The sequence below is a fragment of the Schistocerca americana genome, chromosome 4 (genome assembly GCF_021461395.2).
Source record: "Schistocerca americana isolate TAMUIC-IGC-003095 chromosome 4, iqSchAmer2.1, whole genome shotgun sequence".
Lineage (NCBI taxonomy): Eukaryota > Metazoa > Arthropoda > Insecta > Orthoptera > Acrididae > Schistocerca > Schistocerca americana.
Window position 1 is genome coordinate 431183963 of NC_060122.1, and position 20843 is coordinate 431204805.

A 20843-nucleotide genomic window follows, 5' to 3' on the forward strand; every position below is an offset into this window, starting at 1 on the left:
CCCATAATCTTCTCATATTTTTCGGGGGCCGTTAGGGATATGGCTGCAAGGGAGGGGAATAAAACCAATGTGCATTCCATGTGCATACCAGGGGGAGTCATTCCAGATGTGGAAAGGGTCCTTCCGGATGCCATGAAGTGTACAGGGTGCACCCATCTGCAGCTGGTCGCTCATGTCGGCACCAATAATGTGTGTCACTATGGATTGGAGGAAATCCTCTATGGCTTCCAGCGGCTATCTGATTTGGTGAAGACTGCCAGTCTCGTTAGCGGGATGAAAGCAGAGCTCACCATCTGCAGCATCGTCAACAGGACTGACTACGGACCTTTGGTACAGAGCCGAGTGGAGGGTCTGAATCAGAGGCTGAGATGACTCTGTGACCTGTGGACTGCAGATTCCTCAACTTGTGCCATAGGGTGGTGGGGTTTTGGGTTCCACTATCCAGTGGAACCCAAAACCCCACCACCCTATGGCACAAGTCAGGAGTCCACTACACACAGCAGGCAGCTACATGGGTAGCAGGGGTTGTGTGGCATGGAGTGGGTGGTTTTTTAGGTTAGATGGCCTCGGGCAAGTACAGAAAGGGCAACAGCCTCAAAGGGTGCAGGGCAAAGTCAGGACATGCGGGGACCAAGCAGCAAACGGTATTGTAATTGTAAACTGTCAAAGCTGCGTTGGTGAAGTACCGGAACTTCAAGCGCTGACAGAAAGCACCGAAGCTGAAATCGTTATAGGTATGGAAAGCTGGCTGAAGCCAGAGATGAATTCTGCCGAAATTTTTACAAAGGCACAGACGGTGTTTAGAAAGGATAGACTGCATGCAACCGGTGGTGGCGTGTTTGTTACTGTTAGTAGTAGTTTATCCTGTAGTGAAACAGAAGTGGATAGTTGCTGTGAATTATTATGGGTGGAGGTTATACTCAACAACCGAGCTAGTTTAATAATTGGCTCCTTTTACCGACCTCCCGACTCAGCAGCATTAGTGGCAGAACAACTGAGAGAAAATTTGGAATACTTTTCACATAAATTTCCTCAGCAAGCTATAGTCTTAGGTGGAGATTTCAATTTACCAGATATAGATTGGGACACTCAGATGTTTAGAATGGGTGGTAGGGACAGAGCATCGAGCGACATTATACTGAGTGCACTATGTGAAAATTACCTCAAGCAATTAAACAGAGAACCTACTCATGGAGATAACATCTTGGGCCTACTGGTAACAAACAGACCCAAACTTTTTGACTCTGTAAGCGCAGAACAGGGAATCAGTCATCATAAGGCCTTTGCAGCATCCCTAAATATGGAAGTAAATAGGAATATAAAAAAAGGGAGGAAGGTTTACCTGAGTAGCAAGAGTAATAGGAGACAGATTTCAGACTACCTAACAGATCAAAATGAAAATTTCTGTTCTGACACTGAAAATGTTGAATTTTTATGGAAAAAGTTCAAGGCAATCGTAAAATGCGTTTCAGACAGGTACGTGCCGAGTTAAAACTGTGAGGGTTGGGAAAAACCCGCCGAGGTTCAACAAAAAAGTTAGAAAACTACTGTAAAAGCAAAGAGAGCTTCACTGCAAATTTAAAGACAGCCAAAACCTCTCAGACAAACAGAAGCTAAATGATGTCAAAGTTAGTGTAAGGAGGGCTATGTGTGAAGCGTTCAGTGAATTCGACAGTAAAATTCTAGGTACCGACTTGACAGAAAATCCTAGGAAGTTCTGGTCTTACATTAAATCAGTAAGTGGATCGAAACAGCATATGTAGACACACTGGGATGATAATGGCATTGAAACAGAGGATGACATGCGTAAAGCTGAAATACGAAACACATTTTTCCAAAACTGTTTCACAAAGGAAGACCACACTGCAGTTCTTTCTCTAAATCCTCGCATGAACAAAAAAATGGCTGACATCAAAATAAGTGTCCAAGGAATAGAAAAGCAACTGAAATCACTCAACAGAGGAAAGTCCACTGGACCTGACGGGATACCAATTCGATTCCACACATAGTACGCGGAAGGTGGCGGCAGGAAGGGCATCCGGCCATCCCTTTCCACTAACCTTGCCAAATCTGTTGCTAACAATGCTGACCCTGCCTCAGTGCAGGACATGGCACCAGTGAAAGATAGAAAGAAAGAAAGACAGAGTACATGAAAGAACTTGCCCCTCTTATAACAGCCATGTACCGCAATTCTCTAGAGGAACGGAAGGTTCCAAATGATTGGAAAAGAGCACAGATAGTTCCAGTTTTCAAGAAGGGTCATCGAGAAGATGTGCAAAAACTATAGGCATCGATCTGTTGTAGAATTTTAGAACATGTTTTTTGCTCATGTATCAGGTCATTTCTGGAAACCCAGGAACTGTTCTGTAGGAATCAACATGGATTCTGGAAACAGCGATTGTGTGACACCCAACTTGCTTTATTTGTTCATGAGAACCAGAAAATATTAGATACAGGCTCCCAGGTAGATGTCATTTTCCTTGACTTCTGGAAGGCGTTCGATACATTTCCACACTGTCGTCTGATAAACAAAGTAAGAGCCTACGGAATATCAGACCAGCTGTGTGGCTGGATTGAAGAGTTTTTAGTAAAAAGAACACAGCATGTTGTTCTCAATGGAGAGACATCTACAGACATTAAAGTAACCTCTGGTGAGCCACAGGAGAGTGTTATGGGACCATTGCTTTTCACAGTATATATAAATGACCTAGTAGATAGTGTCAGAAGTTCCATGCGGCTTTTCGTGGATGATGCTGTAGTATAAAGAGAATTTGCAGCATTAGAAAATTGCAGCGAAATGCAGGAAGATCTGCAGCAGATAGGCACTTGGTGAAGGGAGTAGCAACTGACCCTTAACATAGACAAATGTAATGTACCGCGAATACATAGAAAGAAGGATCCTTTATTGTGCGATTATATGATAGCGGAACAAACACTGATAGCAGTTACGTCTGTAAAATATCTGGGAGTATGCGTACGGAACAATTTGAAGTGGAATGATCACATAAAATTAATTGTTGGTAAGGCAGGTGCCAGGTTGAGATTCATTGGGATAGTCCTTAGAAAATGTAGTCCATCAACAAAGGAGGTGGCTTGCAAAACACTCGTTCGACCTATACTTGACTATTGCTCATCAGTGTGGGATCTGCACCAGGTCAGGTTGACAGAGGAGATAGATAAGATCCAAAGAAGAGTGGTGCGTTTCATCACAGGGTTATTTGGTAAGCGTGATAGCGTTACGGAGATGTTTAGCAAACTCAAGTGACAGACTCTGCAAGAAAGGCGCTCTGCATCGTGGTGTAGCTTGCTGTCCAGGTTTCGAGCGGGTGCATTTCTGGATGAGGTATCGAATATATTGCTTCCCCCTGCTTATATCTCCTCAGGAGATCACAAATGTAAAATTAGAGAGATTCGAGCACACACGGAGGCTTTCCGGCAGTCGTTCTTCGCGCGAACCATACGCGACTGCAACAGGAAAGGGAGGTAATGACAGTGGCACGTAAAGTGTCCTCTGCCACACACCATTGGATGGCTTGCAGAGTATAAATGTAGATGTAGATGTAGATGTAGATGTAGATATGATAATCTCTGAATGATTTTTTCCGCTAATTGACTGTACAAACTTCTTTATTTGATATAACTATCATGATTTTGGGCTTATGTCATTATCAAGTAAAGCACTGACGAAAATTCAACTTTTATAGTCCTGTCTTCCTCAGTTGCGTGTAATATTACGATATATTAATAATTTTTACTTATGGACCATCTGACAGCAACTGAATAAAATACAATTTTAGTAACATACGCGTTTCGCCTTTATTTTCTGCAAGGCATCATCAGTGGCAGGTTGTGTGGACAATTTCCTACATATTACGCTCCTGTTGCATTTTTGGTCTTGTTCTTCTTCTTATGAACGCCAATTTCCGGTTTTTTTCCCCATTCCACAACACTATTGATAGTGCATAGTGTTTTTCCCCATTCCACAACACTATGCATAGTGCATTATTAATATACCGTAACTGACGAAAATTTTTTTGTATAAATGCATGGAAAAAGAGAAGGACCAAAATTTCAAAACATTATACCATTCCAATGTCAGATTGAAATTTGTTAAGTTTTAATCTGGCACTGGAATGGCATATAGATGTTAAATTTTGGTTCTTCTCACTTTTTATGCATTTGTACATGTACAAGCATCAAATAAAGAAGTTTGTACACTCAAATGGCGGAAATATTATTCAAACATTAGTAACACAATTCATATAATCAGAATTATGTGACTAGTCTGTTTGGACTTCTTAAAATGCAGACAGCACATTGATGGTTTACTTTCACTTCAATGATGTTATTATCTCAAAGTGCATTTCCCACAAATGGCTCAGTTAAGACAACTATAGCATGTATAATTTGTAAGTAGTTGCAGTGTGCGCCCATTGATGAGACAAATCTGGTACTCATACTGGAAATCTGAAGGTGGCACCCATTTCAACACAGGATGAGTGCATTGAGATGTGATACGATGTGGCTTCAGCTGCCAGAGGCTGCATTCATGTGTTGCGAATTACATTTGTGTGTGTGTGTGTGTGTGTTTTAATTCCTAATAATAGACCAAACTGCTGTCATCAGTCCCTAGACTTACACACTACTTAAACTAACTTAAGGTGAGAACAACACGAACATCCATGCCCAAGGGAGGATTCAGACCTCTGGTGGGAGGGGCTGCACAATCCGTGACATGGTGCCTGAATCTGCAAATGTGTGTGTGTGTGTGTGTGTGTGTGTGTGTGTGTGTGTGTGTGTGGTCTATTATTGGCAAAGGCCTCGTTAGCCGAAAGCTTATATTGTGACAGTCTTTTTGTTGTGCCTATCTGCAGCACATCATCTCCACTATACGGTGAATAGCAACTTTCCTTTTTATAATAGTGTTACATTCCATCCTGGATATTCCATTGTTTGTAAACCAAATCCAGAATTTATAAAATGCAAATGTTAATAAAAACTAGTTGTAGAATTACTAATTGCATACACATAGCATTAAGTTTATACATGACACAGTTATTATTCAACCATTCAGTTATTCAAGTTACCTGAAATATGTACCAGTAGGATCAATGACGACTGGTGTCTGGCTGGGACCGTTTGGACAGTGGAAACAATACACATATCTTTTTCTGTAACAAACAGATAAAATTTCTTCTCCTGACATGAAATATGCACAGAAATATACAAAGCAAAATAATATGCATCACATGCAGTAAATAAAGAAGAAATAAAGCAAAGCAATTTTTTTGTTGCAAAGCCAGCATAAAGACAAATGTTAACAATTACAAGATGGAGTTTAAAAATTTTTATCAGTCTGTCATAGTAAAAGGTTCTCTATCTTCATGCCACTGTCTGTATTCCACCCAGGATTTGCCAGTGTAATACAAATTAAAATTGTTTATTCTTTTAGCTCTTCATATTATTAGCAGAGTTTTTCAACCACAAATTGTCTGCATATATCATACTTCCAATTTAAACACATGATTTCTTCATTTCTTAAAACAGTCTGTGATTTTTATCTAGGTATCTGATATATAGATTATCTAAAGAATACCGTATGAAATAACTAACTGAATGAAGAGAGACAAGGACAGACAGGAGGAACAGGGGAAATGAAGACAGTGAAAAGAAGTTAGACTAAATACAGAACACAAAATTGGAGAAAGTTGGGAGGAATGACACAGAAAATTCTGAAAATTAGATTACACAGGGCATTCAGAAGTTCCAATTATAAATTTCTAGCACTTTTAGAGAGGCACGAGTACATAATATTTTGAACAGAAACCCATGCCCAGAAATATACCATTTCCATACTATGAGTTTTAATTTAAGGAATTGAATTATGTGTGATACAGTACAATTATTAGGCAACAATTAAAAAGGAAACATAACAAAACAACCATTTATGACTTAATCACATTTGTTAGCATTAAGACTTAAACATTATGACTCTACAGCAATAGTCTATTGCAAGAAAAGTGAAAATTTAATTAATCATCTTCAGCAGTCTCTGGCTGAAATTGAGGCCTGGGTGAGAAACAATGGTCTGAAATTAAATCTAACGAAGACTCAAATCATTCACTTTACCACAAAACAAGCTGTACAGGATATACTAGAAATACCATATGAGGACAATCACCTTGCCACCATAAACTGTAGCAAATTTCTAGGTGTAATGCTGAACAAGAATTTATCATGGACAGACCATGTAGATGCCATGTGTCACCATCTAAATAGTCTAATATTTGCAATGAATGTTATAAGCAGTATAATAGAAACACCAGTCAAAAAAGTTGTACATCATGCATATTTTGTATCTGTGATTAGATATGGGATAATTTTTTGGGGATCAGAAAAAACAAACTTATAATGAGTCTTTAGGCTACAGAAAAGAATCATTAGAGCCATGGCAGATGCAGAAAAACAAACAAACATGCAGACCTCTGTTCAAGGCCCTTGATCTTATGACTATTCCTGGTCTCTATATCTATGAGACAATTAAGTTTTCTAAACAAAACCCACAACTTTTTGAGGATAATCTGTTTAAGCATGATTATGAAAGAAGAAACAGATATCAGTATAGGTTACCAACTCATAGGCTAAAACTACTGGAGAAGACACATTACTATATGGGTCTGAGGTTGGGAAATAAAGTCTGTGAAAACTTAAAAATTATGAACTATAAGAATTTTGACATCATTTAAAAATATGCCTAGCAAGTAAATATTATTACAGAGTAGAAGAATTTATGACTTAGTGTCACAAATAACTGTGCCTGATGTTACATTTTATTCTGTCATGCTAAAAAAGTACTTTAAGTAAATATTTACTCTTAATTTTACTTTATTTAAAACATGATTATTTTAAATCATTTTGTGGTACTTAAAATTACAAAATACCTGTGATTATTCTGTATACTTACAATTAGAAATTAACTTTAAACTGACAAGTCATCTACGTCCCAATCATCTGATTGTATATGAAACGTTATGTGACAATAAAGTTTCTATTCTACATTATTCTAAAACAAAAAGAGACTCCAGCATATGGTATGTACAAAACAGTATTGATATATTACAACAGCAGCTCAACATGGTGACATCAAACATATTGCAGACGTTGTATCTATGAAGCATGTTCTGGTAAACACTCCCCATCCCACCTGGCATCTCTTCAGTTTCTAATGCAGGAGCCAGAACTCATGCCAGCAGATCTTCCTTTATCTCTACAAGAGTCACAGCAGGGCAGATGTTGAGTGACATCAGGTGACCATCTGACATAGTACACATCATTCTGTCTACCTTATTGAATACCAGGTCAATCAACTCTGAAACTTTTCTCTTTCCCTTAGCAGACATGGGCCTGTTACACATCTGAACTGAAACTGTCATAGAATGGAAACAGTACTTTTCTGGACATGGGTACCTATGCAAAATAATACGTATTCATTTCCCCCTATATGTCCTAGAAGCTTGTAACAGAAATTTCTGAATACTCTGCATATAACTTTTATTCCATAGACTCACAATGAGGAGGACCTCAAGGATGTAGAACATTTCATAAAACATATATACACAAAAATAATGCTAATGTTCCTTCCCCAGACTGTAAATAAAATCCTCTTCAAGAATGTAGAATAAGTAAAAAAAATCTTAAATATATTTTCATTTAAAAGGGTAACAACAAATTTGTCAGGAAGAAGTAAATATATATAAATGAGGTCTTGAATACAAAATATATGATCATTACAAGAAAAGCATACTATTCGTCTTGAAAATTATATGAATAAAAACAAACTAAGAAAAGAAAAACAGAGTATAGTAACTGAAATCAGACATGACAAGGAGACATGACAATGACTTGCCAAAAACTATCGAAAGACAAAAACAATGGTGGATGACAGTGAAGACTACATGGAAGAATGACAAGTCTGGAGACTGAACCAAATCAAGAGCCTAGACTTGGCAATAGCAGGAACAAAACAATGATGAGTACAATGGGCAATATGAGAGCACAATCAGAACATGACTGAGAGCGCAATCAGAACATGACTGAGATCCAGACACTTGCACTGCTGGCTTTATAGCGCAGCTGTGAGTGCTGATACGCTGGTGTATGTGTGTGTGTGGGGGGGGGGGGGGGGGGCACAAGGGGGTGGGGGGGGGGGCACATGGGGGAGGGGGGTGGAGGTAGCCTGCATATAGCACAGATGTGGCAATAGCAGCATTCACAAATTTTAGGAGCGCCGCCATCTAACGCCTGCCGTAAGCCCACACATAGTGATGACTTTCAAAATTGTTGGGCCGGGAGACCAGCAGAGCACTCTTGAAAGATGTTGAAATAATTAATAAATAAGTAATTTAATTAAGAAAATAAAAATTATGCAGACAGGGGAAAATGAAGATCTATAAGAAGGTAAAGAATAACAGATGAAACATGTGGTGTAACATATGAGTAGTGTGTAACCTTACGTCTTCCTAGCCAACAAACAATCGTCACAATATATGAAGGTAGTATGAGTTCCCGAAAGAACAGATACCATTAATGACTGTGCAGCTTCTCTAGAATGAAATGATAATTAAATCGACACCCTAGCTGCAAATTGGTGTTGATGTACGTCATTGGGGACTTGTTGAAAATGTGTGCCTCGACTGGGACTCGAATCTGGGATCTCACCAATGACCTTCGAAGGTATGTGGTGTACATCTATTGCCTGCTGCATTTGCCCCCACAACTGTTTGTAGGACATATGCAACTTATAATACTCCCCCCCCCCCCCCCCACACTTACCTAAATATGCCCTTCCTCTGCACTTCTCATCACAGCCTGAAAACACATCCTCCAACTCCTCATTTTGTTTCTCATCTCCCACACATTGAAGGTTAGTTTCAATGTCAATGGTGATTGGTGAGAATCACAGTCCACTTTCCAATTGCTGATACTGCAGCACTCCCACTCCATCCACAGTGAAGAGGTGAAATACTGCCATGAATAGGATTCCCTTCATCTTTATCTCTGATGTACAACAGCTGCAGAAGAAGGAGCAACTAATTACTGTCCATCCCCCTTCAAAAGGTGTGATGTCACCTGACATAATTATCTCACAAACATAGATAACGAATCCTCAACATAAAAGCTCCAATTATTGTGGCATGCAATAACTTATTCAGTACACACTTTTCAACAAAATGCTTCCTATGGTGGTAACCACACAATACCACACCTTAACCAACAGTGCAATTCAGCCTAACCTCTTAATTACATTACAATGTAATACAAAATAAAATTTTCCTCACTGTTTCCTTGACCATAATCCATATAGTATTTTGCACACGTGTTGCATAACATCCTTGCATTCACCCTTTTCTCCCTTTCTTTCACCTCTTCGTAGCAGTGGATGCCGATATTTTGTGGCAATGATTCTGCAATTTCTTGAAATGATCTTAAGCATTCAACATGAACTATCACTGCCATAGTGGCCAACTGAAGATTGACAGTGACCAGTGACATCTTGGGAGGTCCCTAGTACCTGGTAACAAACTTTTTTTGTTTTACTTTTTGTGATATATGGACTTGATAACATTACCCACAGCCCTATCCTATACTGCAACAATATTACCGTGCATCAACCTACCAGCTCATGGCATTCCAGGGTCTTGGTCTTTGCCCTCTGCATATGCCTCCATACTTCCCTTAGAGTCTGGCCAAAAATTCTGACGCCCTGTCCCTGCCAATCTTTGGTCTGACCATATCAGACAGTGAAGGTACCATATCTTCCTCTCATACACCACTGCATAAGGAGAGAGCTCGGTACCAGTGTGAGCCCCGTAAGCTGCTACAACAAATATTAAGTATGTAACCCAGTCATTATGGTGAGAGTTTACATAAAAACTCAACACACTACCAATAGGACAATGCACATGTTCCATTCTACCATTAATTTGTGGTTGCAGTAGAACAATTCTTAATTTTTGAACAAATAGAAAATGACATATTTGTGGCATCAAGTCCAACATGAAATTTGCCCCTTGCTCTGTGGTTAATGTTTCAGGTGCACCACACTTGAACAACCAGTTGTGACCACAACTTATGCCACCATAATTGCTTGCTGATTGTGAATGGCAATCATTTCCATGTACCATGAGAAATGGCCAATAATTATTAAAAATGAAATCAAATAATGGAAAATCAAGAATGGAATGTATCAATATTCTGAAATTTGTTGTAGCAGTTTACAAGGTTCACACTGGTACTGAGTGAGCTCTCTCCTTATGCAGTGGTGTATGAGAGGAAGATACCTTCACTGTCTGAGTGTAGCTCCAGCTGCCTGAGACTGCAGTCATGTGTGTGTGTGTGTGTGTGTGTGTGTGTGTGTGTGTATGTGGTCTAATTTTGACAAAGGCATTACTGGACAAAAGCTATATTTGTGACAGTCTTTTTGTTGTGTCTATCTGCCACTCATCACCTCTGCATATGGTGAGTAGCAAGTTTCCTTTTCACAGTATAATTAAAACTGAAATGATCTCCCCTTGTCTGCTGAAATGGAACTATGATATCCATCCCTATCATTTGAAATGGTTTAGTAATCTCATATTAACCTTTGAAATGATACTTGCTTATGGTGCATGTCTGCTCAATCTTTTATGTATTTGCCCTACACTGTGGTTCAAAGCCCTGTAACCGCCAGGGCCAGATACCACGTGGTGGTGCATTTCCTTTAACACTTCTTCCTAGAGCTTAGCCAACACCATCATGTGTGTCACCAACTTAGTTGACTTACAGAACAGGCTATCACATATGCTGAACTGCAGTTGTGTCAACTACAGCTTGCAGTCAGTGACAGCAGCTTGCACTGCTTGCCACTGAGCAAGGCTGTGACCTAGTGCCTGTGCTACTGTTACCTTCCCACTCAACCCATCTGTGCTTCCATGCTTCTTCCCTGCCTTCTGCACAACTTCATAATCAAACTCACTCAGTCTCAACGCCCACCTTGTGAATTGTGAACCTACCAGAAGTGTCATTAAACCATAATAACCACTGTAGAGCTGGATGATCAGTTCTTCCCATACAAATACCATCAAAAATACATAATTGCATGCATCAAGTTGACATTTCTTTTTCTGTTGTGGAACAGTGCCTTTACAACTTATTTAGCTGTTGCAAAGTGTAAACCATAGGATGCTCCTCATCATCTACCACCTGACTTAAAACAAATCTCAATGCCTGGTTGTAAGCATCACATGACAACACAAACTCCATTTGATATCATGGGAAAATTAACTTAGCTTGATGTCAAAGCTTTTTTTTAATCACTCAAATGTGGCTTGACACTCTTTCATCCACTTGAATTTCTCATCATTTTTCAATAGTTGTGTGAGCAGTCCTGCAACATCTGCAAACCCCTTTAAAAATTTCCTATAACAGTTGGTGTGAGACTCAAAAGCAATTGCAGCTCCTTACTGTTCTTAGGAACTGGAAAATCTCCTATTGCTTGTATTGATTAAAAAAAAAAAAGGCCAAGGTTTCAGTGTCCCAGTACTGATTAAGACCCTTTGAGAATTGGAATGCTGTCTTTGGCTGGTCCTCTTGAACTACTTCTAACTGATGGCACACACTTCTTAAATCCATGGTGGAGTTATTGATGGTGTCTGTGATATTGGGTATCAGGTACATGTCTGTTATTGTTTTACTATTAAGGTATCTGTAGTGAGAGAAGGTTCTATATTTTTTTTGGAACTGCCTACCAACTTCTTGGGTATGGCCATGATGGCAGCTCCTGATGAACCAGTGCTCTCCTCTATTATTCCCCTAGCTACCTTCTGGTAAATGAAACGCTCCGTAACTGGATGTAAATGGCAAGGTAAGTGAAATAAGGCAACTGAATAGATAAAAAATCTACTCACCAATGGGCGGCAGGAGATCACATGCATAAAAAAAAAAAAAAGGTTCTACTTATGCAAGGTTTCGGAGCCAGTGGTTCCTTCTTTTGGCAGAAAGCCATTGGCTCTGAAAACTTGCACAAGTAAAATCTTTTATTTATACGTGTATTTTCCTGTTGCCACTTTGTGGGTAGAATTTTTAATCCATTCAGCTACATTTTATTGACAAAAATTGATTCTTTTTGAGGTATTTGATATGGTGTTTGGTATACCAGTGCTTCATCCCTCTTGGGATTTGCTGTTGCGCCACAGATGTTGCCAGCAATGGATCATGAGCAAAAATGAACACTTGAACTCTAATAGCAATTTCTCTACCTCCAACATTTCTATTCCTTTCAAATGCTCTATATTCCTGTGTAATGCAGTTTTATCAGAGGCTTCCATGTGACATATTTGATGTGTCCCAATCATCCTCCTCTAGGATATGTAAATTAGCTGGTAACAGTCCCTTTGTTAGCTTTACCTCATCGGCACCAGCATTACCTTGATTCATGGGTACCACTCTCCCACAATCTCTCTCCTGCTCACATACAATGCTTCTTCTTACAGAACAATGTGATGTTTCGAGAGGCGACTGATGACCTCAGAAGTTAAGTCGCATAGTGCTCAGAGCCATTTGATTTTTCCAGTACATTGTTTTAGTGGCTCTATTACACATGGCATATCAGCAGCCAACTCTGGTTCTACATTCACCCACAGCAACTTTCCAGTGTCGAACAGCACAGTATCATGTGAATCAAAGGTTGGTATTTTTGTTCACAGTTTAACCAGTTTGCATCTCAAGAGAGATAAATCTAGTGACAGTGTTTCACTGGCAACAGTTTCCCTAGCTGGAATGTTGTCCCCCTAAAGTTCCACCATACCCCCTGAAGGCCAATTTTGTCATTATGTTCTAATGGAAAGTTTAACCCCAGGATCACTTGCATGAGGCACTACTTCCATATAATGCTTAAACTGAACTACCCCAGCCTGAAAATTTAATATCATTGAACCAATGACTTCACATCACTGCACTGCAACTAACCCACACAACCTATAGCACAGTGAGTTAAATCGCTTTTAAGCTATGAGGCCCAGACTTGCCACTCACACCTATGCCCCTGGGTCCAACAAAAATGTATGTTTTCTGCCTCCCGTGATTCCCTCTATACAACATTCTGCCTCTGCATATATATCAGTAGTACAAAATTTAACAGGAATGCTATTATGCAACAGCCTCCCCAAGATCATTATGAACTGTCTGATACCACCTTTTTTATACGCATCCATGTATTTGTCATATGATGCAGTGTTTCGTAGGGCCTTTTTATGTTTATTTTTACAGCTATCATTCAGTTCAGTTTACCCAAAAACCTATTCTTCTTTGTAAATACATGTAGAATATTCTGGAATGATGTGCATTCTTGTGATTGTTAATAGATTGTTGTCATTAACAAAAGTATGTACATATGCCAAATTAAATATCAGATCATGAAAGTGAAGTAATAAATGTTTAGCAACAAATATTAAGAGGCTGTGGAAATGTTAGCATAAATCACTAATGCCTTTAATTGCAATTTGTAATTTCGCTAACACAAAAACCTCATTACGATTCAAATGAAAATAACAATCATTATCCAGTGATGTAATTTCACTTGTTATTAATTTTTATGAAAATCATTGTAATTGATGATGCTTGTAAATTATGCAGATATTTATCTCTTGTTAGTTATACCACCCAAATTTACAAAATTCCAGTATTTGAGAAAACATGTGTATTTTATTTATATAATCTGGCAAAGCACAATGTGTATACTTCGAACAAATGTTAGCAATAAAATCCATACAGTCACTAATTACAAAATTAAAGTAAAATCAAAATAGTTGTTGAAATCAGATTGTGAATTAATTTTCACACCTAAAACCAAGATGACAATAAAAATATTATGTTATTTGACATTATATTGTATAACCTGTACAAATGTAACAGCAGTTGGTGTGTATGAATTTGTTTTAAATTGTAAGTTACATTTTGTAATAAATTAACAATGTTAGCAATTGTTAAAATTGTATTTAAAGCAGTGCAGGACGCTGCGGGGGCAGTCAGTCAAGTTTTGTTTACTTCAGGAGTTAGTGCAGTTCAGTTCGGTTTAGCTCAGTCTCATCCTGTTGTTTTGCACTTATGTCAGTTCTGTCAATCAGCTGATGTCAATAAATAATTTGTCAAGCTTGAAATTTTTGTGATGGTCTCCTTATTCATAGCATCCACAACATCGATGAACCCCAGGCCAATGCAAGTTAAGAAGTAACATTTAAAAATCGTTACAATGCCACTTAGACTTTAGTTTTTATCATATGTTTAATGCCTGTCCACTTTCCCCCTAGTTTATTCCCACTATAACTCCTGCAATGTCATTGAGGGTGTCCACCCATATTGTGGAGCACTTCTGACACTGTCTGTGGATTTGCCCTAACTGTCCACATCTATAAAATCTTAGATTAGCAGAAAACACCCCTTATTTATGTGCACCCATTTTGTCATGTCAATTTCTTCAAACACTGTAGCCAACCTGACAGCAGCAAACAGGCCTTTTGGGCTTTTGGGATACCTGTATGAACCCTTCTAGACATATTGGGTGACAGGCACCGGAGGCAGGAATCTAGTGCCCTGCATTCCTGTTCTTGATGCATAACCCTAACTGCCTTATCACTATCCCCAACTCACTCATCTATACATTAATTTTGCATATCCTACTTGTAAAACTTTCTACTGTCTCACCATTTCTCTTTGTAAAACAACATATTTATTCATGGAAAAACCTCGTGTTACTTTGGTTCTTATATAGTGTAGCATGAAGCCTTGTTTCAGCTGATCAAACTTCTGTGCATTTCTCAGTTCCTCCAAACATTTCTGTTATAACTCCAAGTTGAACAAATATATTTCAAGGAAGACACAATACATGAAAGTCAAAGATCAAGTAAACAGAGTAAGACGTGTGTACACTTTAACAGTTAAATCATAACTGAGTCCAAGTCTAGCGGCCGCTGGCTGGCTGGCCGCTTAGGTGGCGCTGCTGCTGCATGGCTGGCAGACAGCGCCACATGTAGAGGACGGGCGTAACTGCGTGGCGGAACTTTGAAAGATCGGTGAGTCATAACACTTTTTCCCCCATTGAATTTTTTGCACAGGTCTTGATGGAAGTGGCCTGGAGACTGCTTATATCCATAGGTGTTGTTTGACTGGCCATAAAGTCTCGAGGAGGAGGCTTCCCATACAGATGGAAGTGTCCCTGATGATAACGGGTCGAGATGACAGGAGATGTGGGGGTCAAATCTGCAGGGGGCCCCATGCACCAATCTGCCCGTTGCGGCAAGTCTGGTTGTTATAACAGGAGACATGGGCGATGTGGCCACATCCGTAGGAGAAGGAGGTGAGTAGAGTTGCTCCGACAGATGTGGTCATCAGGTTCCTGCATGGGCACGTTTCCTGGTGGCGTCAGTTCTTGTGCTGGCACCTATACGATGGTACGATGGTGAGAGGACTGGGTTGTGAGTAATGAGAGAGTCCAGTATCTCGAGCATCAGGTAGAGATGAAGGTGGCGTAGCTGCATCCAAAACAGGTGTTGCCAGCACACGAGGCTGAAGCTGGTCCGAATGACGCACTACAACATCCGTGTCTGTCTGGATTTCATACAGCCGTCAGCCACGGTGTTGTAAGATGCGGCCAGGACTCCATTTTGGCCGCCTGCCATATCCCCGTACCCATAAAAGGAGGTCGTCGGTGGTGAACCGGCCAAGTGAAGGCACCCGCGGCCATGAGGTGGAAGGCCGCAGAAGATGAAGTAGCGTGCGGGGCTGTCGGCCATGTAAGAGCTCAGCCGGGCTGTGGTCGCCCATGGGGGTGAAACGGTAAGAAGCCAGAAATTGAAGAAGTGCATCAGCAGCAGCAGAAGAAGTCAGGAGTTTCCTCATCTGAGCCTTAAATGTGCAGACCAGTCGTTCAGCCTCACCGTTTGACTGTGGATGGAATGGAGGGCCGTGACATGCATGACGCTGTGACAGGCACAAAAATCCGCAAAATCGGAAGAGGCAAATTGCGGACCATTATCAGTAACAAGAGTTGAGGGAAGGCCTTCCAAAGAGAAAATGCGAGCTAGAGCATTGGTGGTTGCTGCGTGCTACAGACAATGAAAGGAAAGTTAGAGTAGGCGTCAATAACGAGAAGCCAATAAGTACCTAAAAAAGGTCCTGCGAAGTCAGCATGAATACGCTCCCAGGACTTCTCAGGCAAAGGCCATGGTGACAAAGATGACTTCGGGATGGCAGTCTGTGATGCCCAAGGGCCGCAGGCAGCGACCATGTGTGAGATTTCAGAGTCAATGCCAGGCCAGTACACATGACAGCATGCCAGAGATTTTGTGCGAGAGACACACCAGTGCCCTTGGTGAAGGAGGCACAAGACCGAAGCACGCAAAGACGCAGGGACCACAACACACGGCTAAGCATTTTCGATGGAAAGGAGGGTAACACCAACCCTAGCCGTGAGGCGGTAACTCAAAGCGTAGTAGTTCCGCAATGGATCAGAAGTCTTAGTGGATGGATGATCTGGCCAACCCTTCTGAATACAGCATAAAACCAGGGAGAGGGTAGGGTCAGAACCCGTAGCAGCCACCAGCTGGTCCCCGGTGATGGGGAACCCGTCCACAACCCGCTGCTTGGCAGCATCCAGATGGAAACACAAAAGTTTGTCCCTATCGAATGCCAGATTAGGACCCATGGGAAGGTGAGACAATGCATCAGCATTCACATGTTGAGCCGTCGGCCAGAAATGAATCTCATAATTGAAACGAGATAAGTAAAGAGCCCAATGCTGGAGACGGTGTGCAGCCTTGTCGGGAAGTGACGTTGATGGATGAAACAAGGAAACAAGTGGTTTGTGATCCATAAGAAGATGAAATTTGGATTCATAGAGAAAAACACCAAACTTATGAAGAGCACAAATAATGGCCAAAGCTTCTTTTTCAATTTGAGAATACTTTTGTTGGGCATCCGTGAGCATTTTGGAGGCATAAGCAATGGGTTGTTCAGAACCGTCAGAAAAACGGTGCGCAAGGACTGCACCGAACCCGTATTGAGAGGTGTCCGTGGCAAGAACAAGATGTTGGCCTGTTTCAGCATAGTCTTCAATTTCTCGAAAGCCGCATTGCATGACACGGACCAGTGAAAAGGCACGTTTTTATGCAACAGGTGATGCAACAGCTGAGCCACCGAAGCAGCAGACGGTAAAAACTTGTGATAGTATGCTATTTTCCCCAAGAAGGCCTGCAGTTCCTCAACAGATGTAGGGTGAGGAAGGGCATCGATCGCAGTGACAGTTTGCTGAAGCAGACGAATACCATCCCGAGAGAGTTGAAACCCCAAGTATGTGATAGATGCCTGAAAAAATTTTGATTCCTGAAGATTACACTTAAGACCGGCAGTCTGTAAGACATGAAAAAGTGTGCGGAGATTTCGAAGATGTTCATCAGTGGTGGAGCCAGTGACAACAATGTCATCCTGGTAATTTATACACCCAGGGACAGTGACCAATAATTGTTCCAAGAATCGCTGAAAGAAAGCAGGGGCGCTGGCAACCCTGAATGGCAATCGTTGGTATTGATAGAGGCCGAAAGGCATGTTAAGGACCAGAAACTGCCGGGAAGCAGCGTCAAGAGGAAGTTGATGATAAACTTATAACAGGTCAAGTTTAGAAAAATACTGGCCTCCAGCAAGTTTAGTGAACAATTCTTCAGGTCGAGGCATAGGGTAAGTGTCGATAAGGCATTGAGCATTGACAGTGGCTTTGAAATCGCGACAGAGACGAATATCACCATTTGGCTTAGTGACGACAATGACAGGAGAGGACCACTCACTGGAAGTGACACCTGAAGCAGTGAGACAATCCAGCTCCCATTTGACCTGATCACGAAGGGTAGTCTGAGCCTAAAAAAACATAGGCTGAGCAGTGGGTTTGAGTGTGATATGAGCTTCCAAGTCTTTTGCACGGCCTAACGCAGGAGAAAAAAGGGACGAAAATGTCGTCAACAAGGAATCCAATTGAGCATAAGGAATAGCATCAGAGACAAGATTGACAGAGTCATCTATGGAGAACCCAAAAACGCGAAAGGCATCAAAACCAAAAAGATTCTCCGCGTTACTCTGGCCGACCACAAATATGGGAACAGTGCGAACAACAGATCTGTAAGATACCTCAGCATCAAATTGTCCCAAGACAGAAATTGTCTGTTTATTGTAAGTCTGTAATTGCCTAGTGACAAGTGACAGGATTGGAGAACCCACCTGAAAATACGTCTGAGAATTGATGATAGTGGCAGCAGAACCAGTATCCACCTGCATGCGAACATCTCGACCAAGTATTTGGACAGTGAGGAATAACTTCCCTGAAAGGGAAGAAGTACAATTGATAGACAACACAGAATCAGAATCAGCATCATGTTCATGAACATCATGTACGCGGTCAGATTTGCAAATGGAGGATACATGACCCTATTTTATTGCATTTGTGACACATGGCCCAACGTTGTGGACAATCTTCTCGTGAATGTTTCGTATAACACTGCGGACATGAAGGAAGTTGCCGTGGGTTTTGCTGCAGTTTCTTAGAGGTTTATTTACAGTTAGGCCGAGGCTGCACTTAGGAGCATACTGTGGCCACATCGGCTGGCAGGGACATGCCACACACTTCATCAACATCGCACAGAGGTTGTATTTCCCCTACGTCACCCCATGCCTCTATTTGCGCTCCAGCAGTGCGAGAAATTTCAAAAGACTGAGCGATGGATAGGAATTCATCTAGAGTCTGATTTTCCAACTGAAGGGCACATTACTTAACTTCTCTGTCGGGTGTCGATCGGATAATAGCATCCTGTACCATGGAATCAGCGTAGGATTCTTTGTGAACTTCAGTAACAAATTGACATTTTCTACTGAGGCCGTGACATTCAACAGCCCAAGCGCGATAGGATTGATTCAGTTGTTTTTGACAATGATAAAAGGCAACACGAGAGGCTATCACATGCATTTGCTTTTGAAAATAGATGGACAGAAGTGAGCACATTTCAGCAGAGGACAAAGACACAGGATCTTTCAAAGGGGCCAATTGCGACAACAACTGATACATTTGAGGTGAAATCCATGAAAGGAACAGAGACTTACATGTTTGTTCATCCGCAACATGAAATGCCAAGAAGTGCTGTCAAAGACGTTTTTCAGAATGAGACCAGTCTTCCGCCATCTCATCGTAAGGAGGAAAAGTAGGTAGAGACAACGACGAGAGACGCCCCGCATTTGATGGCATGATGAAATCACGAATCACATTTGTGAGAAGCATTTGCTGTTCTATGAGACCTTGCAATAGTTGCTCTAAAGTAACCATGGAAACATGTGGGTCAACGATGGAAAAGAAAAATCACTACCTCGTTGCCAATTTTTATAACTTCAAGTTGAACAAATATATTTCAAGGAAGACGCAATACATGAAAGTCACAGATCAAGTAAACAGAGTAAGACATGTGTACACTTTAACAGTCAAATCATAACTGAGTCCAAGTCTAGCGGCCGCTGGCTGGCTGGCCGCTTAGGTGGCGCTGCTGCTGCTAGGCTGGCAGACAGCGCCGCATGTAGAGGACGTGCATAACTGCGCAGCGGCACTTTGAAAGATCGGCGAGTCACAACAATCTCACAATGGTTTTGTTTCTCCTATCAACCATAATTTTGTTATTTGCAGTAACATCTGGCAATTCTCCAATGTTTGCTGATGATTCCAAGTAACTCAAGAAAACACATCCTTCGCTGAATTTCCAGAAAAGGGAGTGATTAAAATAGCAGTGGCTGGATGTAACCAAGAACTATGTTATTTGATTAATGCTAACTGATCACCCTTTCCCATAATTTGGTACAGTAATATCATCCTATCCACTCTTAACTGTGCTATCTCATTAAGTGAACACTGCAGCTCCTCCCACTGGGCAAAGCCCCATGTCCCAGACTGTCACTGAGGAAACTTTATCCCCAGTACACAACTAAGTATTACACATTATCAATCAGTAATAGCTCAAATACTCACAATTATAAAACATTAATTTATACTCTACATCTCATCATGAGACATCTTGACTCAGTGCTTTACCTAGCCATAAGCCATTAACAGTGACAAGTAAAATACACTACCGCCACTGACTTGGCACACGGTGCTGTATACCATAGCAAATTACTTTGGGAATGCCTTATCAGGTGTAAATGATATTCTCTGTATTAACCCAACACTGTGACATTTCAGATGGTCTAACTCCTGCATCTGTATATTAGGGGATAGGCTGTGCCACCCTGGTATCAGTCTGCTCCCTTCAAGGTAGGAGTCTGGCTGCTGCAGAAGTGAATCTAGAGGTGGTCCACCAGTAGGAAAGTGCAAAGTCCTGGGAGGAGGACTTGGTGCTAGAAGATAGTGCAGTGGTGGTGGAGGCACAGACTCACAGTGAGTGCTTGCTGACCCACATAGCTCCACTGTCCAGTGTAGTCCTCATGTGGTATATACTACCAGACTGCAAATGTCTCTGCTAAAATTGACAGGTGTCTATACTGGTTGAAAGCTCCTTTGTTATGCCAATGAACTGCTCCCAGCCATGTATTGAACAACAGATCTGTAACTCAATGGTGTAGAAGCCATTTGGCATGTCCATCGATACCCCTGTCTTTCTGCTGTGTTGATGTAATTGGGGTGCTTGGTCTTGCTCAGCTCATAATGCATAAACAGCCCGGTCGCTCCAACTGGTATGCCAGTACCATATGGCACCTGCCGAATGGTTATGGCTTCCACAATAACT

The 20843-nt window shown here is 41.1% G+C and overlaps 1 protein-coding gene across 1 annotated transcript in view; it reads right to left on the reverse strand.

Moving 5' to 3' along the window:
• The window catches only part of LOC124613928 (FAD-dependent oxidoreductase domain-containing protein 1-like), a 246245-nt gene that overhangs the window by 113294 nt on the left and 112108 nt on the right, over window positions 1-20843 (reverse strand). Inside the window, exon 6 of the mRNA XM_047142680.1 lies at window positions 5088-5171. Within this exon, the coding sequence (XP_046998636.1) occupies window positions 5088-5171 (84 nt within the window). The remainder of the gene's footprint in view (window positions 1-5087; window positions 5172-20843) is intronic.